Raw genomic sequence first — 13,002 nt, 5'->3', positions numbered from 1 at the left:
ACCTCAGCACAACATTAAAATAAAAAATAATAAAAATAGAAAAACCTCTCAAGGATGATAAGAAGGTGGGGAGGGAGAGGTCTCTGACTCTCTCCCACTGTCTAAAAGAAGGATAAATTCATAAACATTATTCTATTTTAAACGTAATAAACAATTAAAAAATGATATTTACAATCAATATGCAATCTCGAGATATTTAAAAAATAAATAAAAAAAATTTAAAATTCACATGAAAAATTTATTTTTTTAACAGTAGTCTTGACTTTTTTTTCAATTAGAGTATGCAGAAACTATGCACTATATAGCATTAGCCTAATGGGTTAATCCAGGATGGAAATTGACAAAATTGAAAATCTAAGAAATTTTAAATCCATCTCAAACTAGCATCCAACCTTTTGAATTACATGATATGATACTGATTGTTCTCAACCATCTGATTAATTGCAACCTAATCTTCGCCATCAAAATAAAAGCTTTTGAAATGTTTGTCTGCTACTGCATATATTGAGTCTTGATACCAGATACAAGCTGGTGCGTATACAAAGGAAATTATCCGATACAGATTTTATGAAGTTTTGAGTTCAAATATATTGACATCAGACCAATCAACTATGTCAGAACAATGTTGGGAAAGAAAAAACAAAGCTTCAGTGCTGGGAAAGAGAGGTTCTGGTTGTTTGCGTCGAGGTCAATTCACGGACAAAATACCCAAGAGCATTGAGTAAAAAATTATCAATCCTGGGGAGTGAGATCTTGTTCCTTCCAATAATGATTTAGACATGTTATGGGCAGTTTTCTTCACTGCTTTCTGTGTGAGGAAGCACCATGGCCTTACCTTCAAAATCACCGAACTAAGACCTGCATCGAATTTCAGAAGTTCGTATTTTGTAAAGATGAATAAACAGGCTTACGTAAAAAAGACCTATAAACATTCCGAGATAAGCTATACTCAAATGAAAATTTTGCATTTGTCATAAATTCACACCAATCCACAGTCATTTGAATTTTGAACCAAAACCCAGCTTACAACCCAGTAAATAAAAGGGAGGGGAGAATAAATGAAATATAAGAAACCAGATATCAGTACAAAATGAAATAACAGCTTAAAAAACAAAACAAAAATTTATTCCCATGATTAATGAGATGTTTAAGCCTCAAACCAATTCTATCTCCAGTACAGGATATAATGAATATTAAAAACCCTCATTTAAGGTTCTTTTCTTGTGTGTAAATCTACAGCCTTTAATTCGAGGCACTTTGCAGGCAACAGTTCCTTCTTTTTTGGCATTCATTTACAATCAAGAAGAACTTTTCTCTCAGCGGTTTGCAATTCAAGTGAGCCTAGGCACTTATTCAATAACATTGGTCATAATCCATTATCCACTCGAGCATTTCAATATGTTTTTTTTTTTTTTTATAAGTAAAAAATTATATATATCAAAAGGAGAAACCCAGTACGCCGAATGTCTACAAGAAAACACCTTACCCAAAATGACCCAAAAAGCCCCTAATGACCCAAAAATTCCGTGGAAAAACAACCCAAAATACACCAGACCCAGAAGAACTTTTCTCTCAGTGGTTTGCAATTCAAGTGAGCCTAGGCACCTATTCAATAACATTGGTCATAATCCATTATCCACTCAAGCATTTCAATATGTTTTTTTTTTTTTTTTTTTTTATAAGTAAAAAATGATATATATCTAAAGGAGAAACCAAGTACACTGAATGTATACAAGAAAACACCTTGCCCAAAATGACCCAAAAAGCCCATGGAAAAACAACCAAAAATACACCAGACCCAACCCCAACCCCTTGTTTCCCGTAGAACTAAAACTTTACCCGAACCCCAACCTCTTGATTCCGTCTTCACAATGCCCTTCATTTAGACTTCCCTCTAGTTGAGCTACCACCCTTAGCATCGTAGTTGATTGTCCAAGAAAGACGTTGTAACTCCCTGCTTTTCTTGAAACTTGATTTGGTTTCAAGCGCGTGGCTTGCCTCAACCACAATGATTAGTTCTTTAAATTGATCTTCATATCCTCCATGTGAGATTCCCACAAACTACTGAATCTCGTTAACTTTAGAATCTAGTCCGCTATTGAAGGAAAAGAGACCAGGGGAGCAACATTATCCCCAGACACAGTATCCAACTGCACTCCCGATTTTACACAAGGCACTAACGCCAAACCCATAGGTTCTCAAGCAACTCCATTGGTTCTCTCCATTGGAGATTATGGGGTGACAGTAAGTCCCTTCACCTCTGGGTTGATAACGGATCCTACATCTCCTTCAGACCTCGGCAGTACACCATTTTCCTTCAACTCTGAAAAGGGAGCCATAGTTTCTTCGGTGACCAAGGGTGTAATACCGACTATCAGTCTATCCTGTGTTACATGAGGCGAATGACATTCCACTGATGTCTCTACGCCAATACTCAACGTAGACCCCGCTTCAAATAACCCATATTTCCTTTTCACCCGCCATACTCTCCTGGATCTGGTTATAGGGACAGGGCCGAATCCGATCTTCCACTTTCCTTTTTTTGAATTTAAAGGATTCAGGCTTATCTTGTTACTTACAACCCCGTTGCCTCCAACTGAAAGCCGGTCTATTTTTGTAGACAAACATTTCAATATGTAAATCAACATACACAACACCACCCACCCTACTTTCTACAAACAACGTCAAATTCAATTTAATAACAATTTACAAACAGATAAGAACTTACTCCAAAATTATAGCAGTTCCTAGCTCTAGACACACACAACTACAATTACATGTGATTCAAATCTCCACACCAAAAGCAAACACTGAAAAGGAGAAATCGTTTTTTTTTTTATTTATAAGTAAACAATAGTATTAATAAAGGATAAGCACAAAAGGGACGAATAGAGCAGCACCGCGCATTGAAGAAACTCAAGGGGTCCAACGTCTGCCGCTACCCAGCCGTCCTCCACTGCCTACCACCTCCATCTCCATCTCCAACCATCTACCTTGCCATTTTCATTCCCTACTTTTTATTTAATTTTAATTTAAAGTTTATGATGTATTTTTGAGATCTTTGGCTTAGAAGTTTTGACATTTTATTTGCAGTTTATTTTACTCGATGTTAATTATTTTTCTTGCTTCTTTAAGTTTCCATTAAATAGGCATTATAATTGTCACGGATTGATTTTGAGAATTTATGATTTAAATACAAGGATGAACCCTAGAATTTTGATTTTGGAGCTTTTCAATTTTCAGCTCGTATTGCATGAATTATTTTCTAATCTAGCTTAGTTCTTAGTTTAGTTTTGTTAATCTGTTAGTTCCATTAGACATTAGATTGATTAAGGGTTAATTAATTTCAGTTTTGCTAATTAATTTTCTGTCAATTGAAATTGCTTAGCTTAGTTGGTTTCTTGATTGCTTAATTTCACTTTGTTAGATTTAAATGTTAATTTTGAGCCTTGAAATTAGTTTGACAATTTTCGTTGGTTAAAAGGTGACAATTTCGTTGACCAATGAACCAAAAGCAAACACTGAAAAGGAGAAATCTCCCGTCTTCTTCAGATGTATATGGCCAAAATTGTGATAAAAGCAACCAAGACAGTTCCATTTATACTTATCAAAAAAAAAAAAAAAAAAGACAGTTCCATTTGTACTCTTCTCAGGTTTTTCCAGTTGAAGATAAATAGTCCTTTGTTTATGATGCGTAAAAAGCTAGAGCTAAAGATTTAAAGAACCCAACTGCATATTGTATCCCGATCATCAACAGAAAGAGAAAAAATTGAAGAGAACTTCAGAATTTGCATTGAAAGAGTTGATATTAATTACACGCTTGATTAACATATTGAGATTGCTTTGGTGTATGGAATATAATAACATATTCACACCTAAGATACACATAATAGAAGCTTCAGTGTATATTCTTCCTGTAAAGTTTTTTTAAAAATAGAAGCAAATAGTACCTCAAATTTCAGTTTGTTCACCAATAATCCCGGCAAGAGCACAACCCATCTTTGAAATGGTGGAACCTCTTAGCATCTCGTATAATGAGTTCTCGGCCAACAAGCTTTGAGATGATCTTCAGTGCAGTATGGCAATCACCACAAACACGAAGATTCTTGATTATCCTAATAGGTGATCGAGCTGGACTACTCAGGAGACCATCAGCAATAGCAAGTCTCTCGCTGTGAGCAAGAAGGGCTTCCTCCTTGGCTTCCTGGTCTATATCATGCAACACAAATCTAGTCTCTGGTATATAACCAGCCTCTTTCATTTGTTCCTTCAAAGCCCTAAGTTCTGCATAGATCCTATCCGTGCCAGGATGAGATCTATCCCCTGCTCGATATTCATGGACCCGACTCCTAACTTCTAAAAGATTTTGACTAGATAGTTTCTTCTTCTCTTTCTGTTTTGCAATGTCTGAAGGTTTCACAGGTAGAAGACCAGCCTTCGATTGCTCATTCAAGCGTGAGGGTTCTAACTGCCCCACAATCTCAGCACAAAGATCACCAAGCTCCCTGTGCCCATGAACTCTGCAGAGATTCATTAGAGTTTCCCATACATCAACACTTGGCTCCAATGGCATCTTTCCAATGAACTCAAAAGCCTCATCCAGAAACCCTGTACTTCCTAGCATGTCTACTACACTCACATAATGATTCATGGATGGGACAATGCCATAATCCTTGCTCATTGATTCAAAGTGCAGCATTCCCTCATCAATATCTCCTAGAACACTACAAGCAGTAAAAACTCCAATAAACATTTGACCATCAGGTTTCAGTCCTGTTTTCTTAAACTTAGTAAATAGATCAATGGCATCCTCCCCATAATCATTCTTAGCAAGCCATGTTATCATAACATCCCACGATGTCAAATTGTGCTTGGGCATTGTGTTAAACACTTGCCAAGCGTCATCTATGGAACCACATTTCCAATACATCTCTAAGATTCGGTTGTAGGTGCTCACTCTGAGAGGAGACTGTATTCTTACAATGTGTTCATGAACATATTTTGCTTCCTGTAGAGATCGAGCCTCACCACATGCCTGCATCAACTGCAAATATCGGGGCAAATCAACAGGAAGACACTGCTTTTCTAAAATACCTAAGACTTCTACAGCTTCCTTCACTTTCCCCTCTTTGCAAAAACTATCTAGCTCCTCAAGTGTACCGACATATGGGTGATTGTCAGATGTTTCAGCCAATTCACCCCCATTTGTTGAATGACTGGATGATTGAGAACTAGTCGTCATAATCTGAGAAGCATTTGAGTTTGGCGGATTTTGTCCTCCATAGAGGCTCTGATTATAATGTCCAGCACTAGGGCTCTGCTGACACCAACTTTGGCCTTGCGGCTGCACTCCAGCATTCACCATGTTATGATCATACGAGGCTTGCTGAGCTTGCCCAAAATTTTGCATGTAGTTCTCGTTTAGGCTTCCCTGAGATTCTGAAAGGCCTTGGGAATTAAATCCATGTGGATTCTGCCTCGTTGCTCTAGCTCCCTCCAGGTAAGACCCATATGAATGCTGTATATTTCTATTTATCCCGTTGAACCCGCTCATACTATGCTGTACCGGTGAACTCTGGGTGTAATCCCCATTATGGTTCTGCAAGAACTTTCCGTCATTATTCACATAATGCCCACTAAAATTCCCATTTTGCTGATATTGGTTATTCTGCGATTCATTTATAGTGCTTTCCTTGTAAACTTCGCCGTTGTTCTGGTGAAAGCCACTTGAATTCCGCTCAAACCCTCTCGAATTACTTGCAGAAATTCCGTTTGGGTCCAGCTGTGGCCTTCCACTACTCTGACCATAATTTCCACTAAAGTTTCCATTTTGTTCAACTGGGTGGTTTTGATATGTACTTCTATAGCTTTCCCTATAAAGCCCACTAGAATTTTGCTGCAAATCACCATAGTTTTGCCCATAAAGCCCACTAAAACTTTCGTTTTGCGCAACTGGGTTCACCACAAAATCGTTTGTTGTGCTTTCTCCACAATTCCCGTTGGGGTTTGAGCTCCGTGAAGCCCCCACGGAACTTCCCCCGATAAAACTGGTTGATTTCTGGTGAAAAACCATGGGATTTTGGTTCTCAACGTAAAACCCACCAGAGTTTTGCTGATATTCTGAAGAGTTGTCTACGTGATATCCATTAGCGTTTTGAAGATCTGTTCTTTCAGCGGCACTGCTGATGCTGAGATTTCTCAGCAATGTAAGCTTTTTGAATGAATCTAATGAGTTGCTGGAAGAACATACCTTAGATAGTACTGCGAGGAAGTTGTTTGTGAGACTCGTCGCTCCCTTTGTGGACATTTATGCCACCAATCCCTCTACTGTTTCGACACTTACAAGTTGAGAGAAAGAGAGAGAAAGTTACAGAAGGAGAGAATTCCACAGAGGGAAGGAGATGCTGGACTTATGGAGGCGCTGCTAGAACGATAAACCCTATTGAGCTACAAACGGACTGAGGTCCTCCTCGTCGACGAATGAAAAAAAGGAATAAGCTTTTCTTTTGTCAACTATGTAACACGGGAATTCAAAAAAAAAAAAAAAAAAACTATTTAACACGGACTAGCTGTTCACGCGTTCGATGAAATAGAAATAAATTTCTAATTTTTAAGTTTTTCAATTTTTAAATATGTTCATCAAATGTGTCATATATATTTTAATACTAGGTCTGAACAACGTACAAACGTTTACTTAGTTCGGTAAAATAATTATTTAAAAAAAAGTATATATTTTATAAAAAAAATAATTTTAATTAATAATTTAAAGCATATGAGAAAAAATATGAAATTTAACAAATATTTTAGGATAATGATAGTTAAATAGAGTATAATAATTACATACTTGCATAGATTAGAAAATAAAAATATTAGTTTAAAATATAACATAATCCAACACATATTCATAATATCAATAGTTTTAACAAAGTTATCTACGATAAGTTTAATACAAGATCAACAAAAACATTAGTTCAAAATATAGCATAGTCCAACACATATTTATAACATCGATAGTTTTAACAACAAACCCAATAAAAACATCAGTTCAAAATATGAATCCTTTGATTTTTTACTATGATCCATCATTTTGTGCCATCATGTACAACATAAATAAAGACGACATTGAAATTCTTGTGCTGTTGTTGGTTGAATCGATTGGGGTCTATTAAAAGTTCAATTATCCACTATTTTTGTGAAGCTTATGCTACAAGATTTTTTATATATGGCAAATGCTCCTGCAAAAGAAATTTTTAATAGTCTTACATGATTAATAAAAATTTAAAAAACTTATATATTGAAAATTGATATCTTGTAAATTAACACAAATATTTGAATGCAATGTTTTTAATTAAATTACTATGCATGTTATAAATAAAAATAAAATTGGCATAACAGACAAGTATATAAAAATCAATTTAAATGATTTTTATTATAATTTGCTTTTAATAGTTTTTTTTAATATAAACATCAATGTCCTTATAGATAATGTAATAAATATGTCAAAAATTCTAAGATGGATTTTTTTACTCATAACAATAAAGGTAATGGAAAATAAGAAAATATACACCGCCAATATGATTCATAAGCTCAACTGTCGAATAACTAAATGTTTATTCTACAACTTCACCAAACATAATAGCAAATAGTTTTTATGTACTATCGTCGAGTTCAACATATACTCAACAACTATAAATTTGATAGAAATATAATTTTAAGTTATAATCAATACAAACTATACATTTAATCTATCACACAAATTATCAAACAAAAAATTCAAAAGATACATACTATAGTTGGGAAATGTTTTGGTGTTTGCAATGGTAAAAATGAAGCTATCATTGTAATCATGCTCAGTTTCTTTATTAAAACCAATACATAACATGTAAAAAAATATCTGGCGCAAGTCAACCACAATTATCTTTGTTTTTATCCAAAAATTTACTTTCTACATTACATTAGAAACAATTTTTTAGATAAATTAATTGTATAAATATTTGGATTTGTTACGAAGAATAGGATTTTACCGCCATGAGTTTGAAACTTTTGATCAACTCAGCAACATCACAATTATTGATTATTTCCCAAATACCAATAGAAGACAGAGATGCAAACGGGTATTTCAAGCATTTTGCAATAATACTCTCAAGTAATGAAACATTAATTATCACCCTTAAAATTCATAAAAACAAATGTAACATAAGAAATAAAAATATAGAGATTTCAATATTCAAGTGGCATGAAATAAATAATGATTTTTTTGTGACGATTACTACTCTTGCAGTGAAGTTGCCTCAAGAACAATAAGATTGATTATAAATTTACATTTCGGATTTGATGAAAGAGACAATCATTTATTGAAAATAGAGATTATGATTAATGCAAGCATATATAATATAAAAGAAAATATAAGATTGTTAATTATTAAAAATATCATTATAAGAACCAATTATTGTCTTTGTTCCAAGTATAACTGGTTTTGTCCTAATTATTTTCGAAATTTTTTTACATTCATCTTGCACAAATCGACCCCCACATAGTTAAACATATGGGGTTTAAGTTACAAGATTGGAATAAAAAAAAATTAATAGAATATGCAAGAAATAAAGACTGAAACATAATTATAAAAGAGTGAAATACCAAAAAAATATTTTTATCTTTGATCCATGACATATATGAGATATATTTCCTGAATAGTTATTGGTTCATGCACTGAAATTATATCTCTACATGGCTTGATATGGATTGCAACGGCTAAAATATATGACAAATAAGATTTAAATTTTTAATATATTGATAATTAAAGATCCTAAAATAAAGAGTGAATTACCTATTTCTACAATCGAGTCTTTGTAAGCCTCTAATTTATTAAACGGAATGAGCTGGTACTTGGGTGGCTCCAATTATTCTTCATCCCTTGAAACTTCCTCAATTATTGTTTTAAAATTTAAGATTCATTGATATTCATGTGTTTTAATTCTATATTTTGAATCTAATGGCCTCACATATGCATTACTGATATAATATGACCGGAAAATATGTAAAGTATCATCTCGTGAGTCAATATCTTTATCAAATATTGTAGCATGCACTCGATTTCCCTGTATAGTATAAAAAATTGTAACAAATAATTTACAAAAAAAAAAATTGTAATGAATAATTGAGTATAATAATTTGTTTGATTTTAAATTGTTTTTGGGTTTTAAAAAAATATTTTTTTAAATTTGGTATAGGAATAGAACTAAATGAATGGAACATCATCAACATTTATATAATATGAAAAGATTTAAAAAATAAAACATCAAAAGACCTAACAAACCAGTAGTAAAAAAAAAACAAAGCTTAATAAATAGGATGCAAAAATAACAGAATCCTTTATCAGTTTTTAGTACACAAAAAAATAAAAAATAAAAGACAATAGATAAAAATAAATATTATACCTCTGGATCAATCAATGTTAGGCTTTGGTATTTCACTGGTGAGCGTTGGCTTGTTTGTTTGGGTGACTTTTCTGTCTCGATCATTTTGATTTTCTAATTCTTTATACTTGGAATGATATATTTTATCGATGTATAAACCGTTCGCATCTTTAAAGTTATTCACATACAAATATATTAAACGTGTAAGTATAGTAAACCCAATACTAAATTTTAAAAAAAAATTGCAAAGAAAATTAAAGAATACAATACTAAACATACAGAAAAGAGAATTATATTAAATGCGCAATTTTGTTTAAGTAGTTAAACTCAAATTATACAATTGAATCATTACTCATATAACATTAATCTGAACATACCAATCTTAACAATTCTGTATACACAATATTTTTTGTGTAGTTCTTTTCTGATTGTTCAGTCAATACTGGCCGTATTAAAACTCTTATTGTAGATGCAATCTTAACCCTTGATAAAGTCACATATTATTGATCATGTAAGAAAACAGGTTGAGGTAAATATATTCCAACAAAATTCAATGTTTGCATTTGTGACTTATTTATAGTCATTGCGAACTTAATTTGATAGGGAACTGGGTTCGTTTGAATGAGAAACTATTATTTTCATCAACATTTGGCAAGAATGAGATCTATGGAATAAAGACTCTTTTTCCGCTATGGTGCCTAATTACAATTTCTGCATTAATAACATTTTGATCAAAAGCTCGACAAATTAGACATGTTCCGTTGCATAATCATTCTGAATGATTAATATTTCTAAGCAGCATAATATGAGAGTTTATCTTCAGTTACAATTCATGCAGAGGAAGTCCATTTGGAGTTAGAGTTTTTCAAAAATCCTCCATAACTGATTGTTCAGATGCATCTATTATTTCATCAAACATATGATATCGCCTAAGCTCACCAGGAAACTTATGAATTAGTAATGTATTTATTTCATCAATATAACTGTTATTTAGTGTTAATATAGTCCGATTCATCATAATTGAAATATTTATTGAATATTCATGAATATAATGAAAAACAACATCTATTAAATTATCTAAAGAAGTACAGTCATCTTCATAGGAAACAAGCATGCCATCAAGAATTTTTATAGTTTTATCACCTGTGATTAGTGGCATTTTGTTACCTAATTCTAACACATATTCTGAAAAAACTGGATTCAATCTTGATCGCATATTTTCAGTCAAATGAAGTTTAATCAATGTAAGCCACAAATAGAAATAAACCAAATTGGCGTCAACATGTTCTTGTCTTGTTCATTTACGAACCACAGGTAAAATTTGACGAAAAGCTTCATAAAAAATGACAACTTTTCCACTGAATGTTAACTATATATCATTAATATTTTGTAGCATTTTATCTAATGTTTCGATGTGTTGTTTTCTTGACATAAGAGTCGCATCCCATATAATTAACCTTACTACATGTAGTAACTTTGCAATGGTACTTTGTTTACTGACACAACTTATGCTATGTTCATCAGTATCTAGTGGAATCTTAAAGCATGAGTGTGATATTTGACCTCCAAGAATGATAGATGTAGTAACACCAGATGAAACAGTTGCAAGTGTCACTAATTTTCTTTATTTTATTGCGGCGATAAGTGTCTTATACATGAATGTCTTTCTTGTCCCACTAGGGCCATCAACAAAGAATGTAACAGTTCTATTTGAAAAAATATTTTTCAAACTGAATTATAGACGTGTCTTTGTTCACTATTAAGGGCTTCTGATGCAGAAATATCTTTATCTGAAATTTCAACAGCTAATTCATTATCGATTTCCCTAGATTTGAATTGGTCTTCATCTAAACAAATGTCATCATCAAGAAGTTGGAACGAATTGATGTCGTTCCCATTGATTCAAGTGTGAAAGAGATTGAACGCAAAACTTTCATTCTTACATTCAACATAGAATATTTAGTTAACTTAAAATCAACTGGCATATCTTACTCAAAACGTTCTCAAAGCTCTCTCGAATTGGTTAGATTACAATAAACAAATATAGTTGTAAATAATCGTCTCAAACTAGACGACATTTGATATAGAGATGCTTCATGTAAACAATTTTCTAAGTTACTCTCTCTATAGCAAACCATACATAGTTGCTGCCCCACGAAATGTTGGAGCCACAACACCATCAACTGTTCTAAGATCTCCAAATGACAAAAGTCCTCTTACATGGTTTAGTAATATCCATACTTCTCACCTTCAAATGGATTTGCTGTGACAATTTGACTTATAACAATTTTCTTTTTCCGACAAGTCTACTCTTTGTATTGTTGACTCCAAATATAAAATCCTGTTAACATCGATTTTGCAAACCGATTAGAATTGAGAACATTAATTTAGTCTTCATTTGCTCGTGTTGATCCTCAAGATATAAATATAAGCTATACATTGTTGGGTATATTTCATTAATAATGAAGCCATATATTATCCACTTAACTTCAGGCGGAGCAATCTATCAGGACGATTGGAATTGTTGGATTTTATCAATTTGTTGATTGTTTTGTTCAGAAATCAAATTGAAAGCAATACGATCATGCCATTTATAAATGTACTTATAAATATATTTGGCTATTTTTATCGTAAAACAAATCTCGACGTTAATGTGGCAGTTAAATGTTGCAAGTAAATACGGATTATATGGAACGATCCAACAGTTATCCAAATTATGACTTCTCATTTTGACAATTATTCTATTGTCAGAATGCCTATATATTGAGAAATAATAATTTCCATTAGTCGTACCTAATACAAAATTTTTTGAATAATGGCTTTTACAACAACTATTTTTTTCATGTAAACATTTGTTGGATTCAGTACTCCACATGGTTCATGCATCACATGCTTAACAATAGCGTTATACAAGTGTAAATTCATATTTTTATCAAGTATTTATGTTGAAACAATCATATCAAAAGATTCAGACGTATAGAGTTTTCAATCCCTCTGTAATATAATTAAAAGATGAGCATGTGGAAGCCATATGTTTTGGTGCTCAATACCATAAACATATGCTAAGACTTTTCCAAATATCTGCCGCTTGAATAATCGATCATTTAATTCTTCTAATTTTGTACGAAAGACCCAAGCAACCAAATCAGACCGATTTTGACTCTCCTCATGTAGGTGTAATTCATTTGAAATTTCTTACCAGTTTAGATTGCATGTCATGGTTAAAAACATGTTTGATTTACCATAATGCTGAACTAAAGTCATTACTTTCATATATCTTTTTCGCTTGTCTCTTGGACCTTCAATAAACAACGAAGGCCGAATAATCTGTTTTTCAACATTAAATGCATTAGTTTCTCCAAGCATAATGATATCAACAGTACCTTGATATAACTCAGATTGAATATGTTGTTGTTTGTTACGGAAATATTCTAATATTGACATCTCGATCTTAACATACATATCAACAACAAATTGTTGCAATAGATGACCAGGCAACAACAAAATTGATCTGACATTTTCTGTTATTTACAATTTATAGCAATAATATTCAAGGTACAAAATAATTGGATCATTCATTTTACTG

General features: G+C 32.7%; 1 protein-coding gene across 2 annotated transcripts; it reads right to left on the bottom strand.

Moving 5' to 3' along the window:
• Positions 1-469: 469 nt before the first annotated feature.
• LOC121263770 (pentatricopeptide repeat-containing protein At4g32450, mitochondrial-like) lies at positions 470-6,520 on the bottom strand. Of its 2 annotated transcripts, XR_005940340.1 has the most exons (3): positions 3,951-6,520; positions 796-858; positions 470-758 (listed from the first exon to the last, which is right to left on the bottom strand). XR_005940340.1 is itself a non-coding variant. In XM_041166838.1 (2 exons), exon 1 carries the CDS (start codon positions 6,305-6,307, stop codon positions 3,968-3,970), a length of 2,340 nt encoding a protein of 779 aa, XP_041022772.1. In that variant the 5' UTR covers positions 6,308-6,520; the 3' UTR covers positions 470-858; positions 3,951-3,967. The 2 variants fall into 2 exon arrangements, 1 of the variants encoding a protein (XP_041022772.1); XM_041166838.1 differs by having other exon boundaries at positions 470-858.
• Between the last annotated feature and the right edge of the window lie 6,482 nt (positions 6,521-13,002).

The sequence above is a fragment of the Juglans microcarpa x Juglans regia genome, chromosome 4S, assembly GCF_004785595.1.
Source record: "Juglans microcarpa x Juglans regia isolate MS1-56 chromosome 4S, Jm3101_v1.0, whole genome shotgun sequence".
NCBI classification, from domain to species: Eukaryota; Viridiplantae; Streptophyta; class Magnoliopsida; order Fagales; family Juglandaceae; genus Juglans; species Juglans microcarpa x Juglans regia.
This window is presented reverse-complemented; position numbering and strand designations above follow the sequence as displayed.

Coding starts and splice junctions, on each gene's coding strand:
- LOC121263770 (XM_041166838.1), bottom strand. CDS start 6,307: ATGTCCACAAAGGGAGCGACGAGTCTCACAAACAACTTCCTCGCAGTA.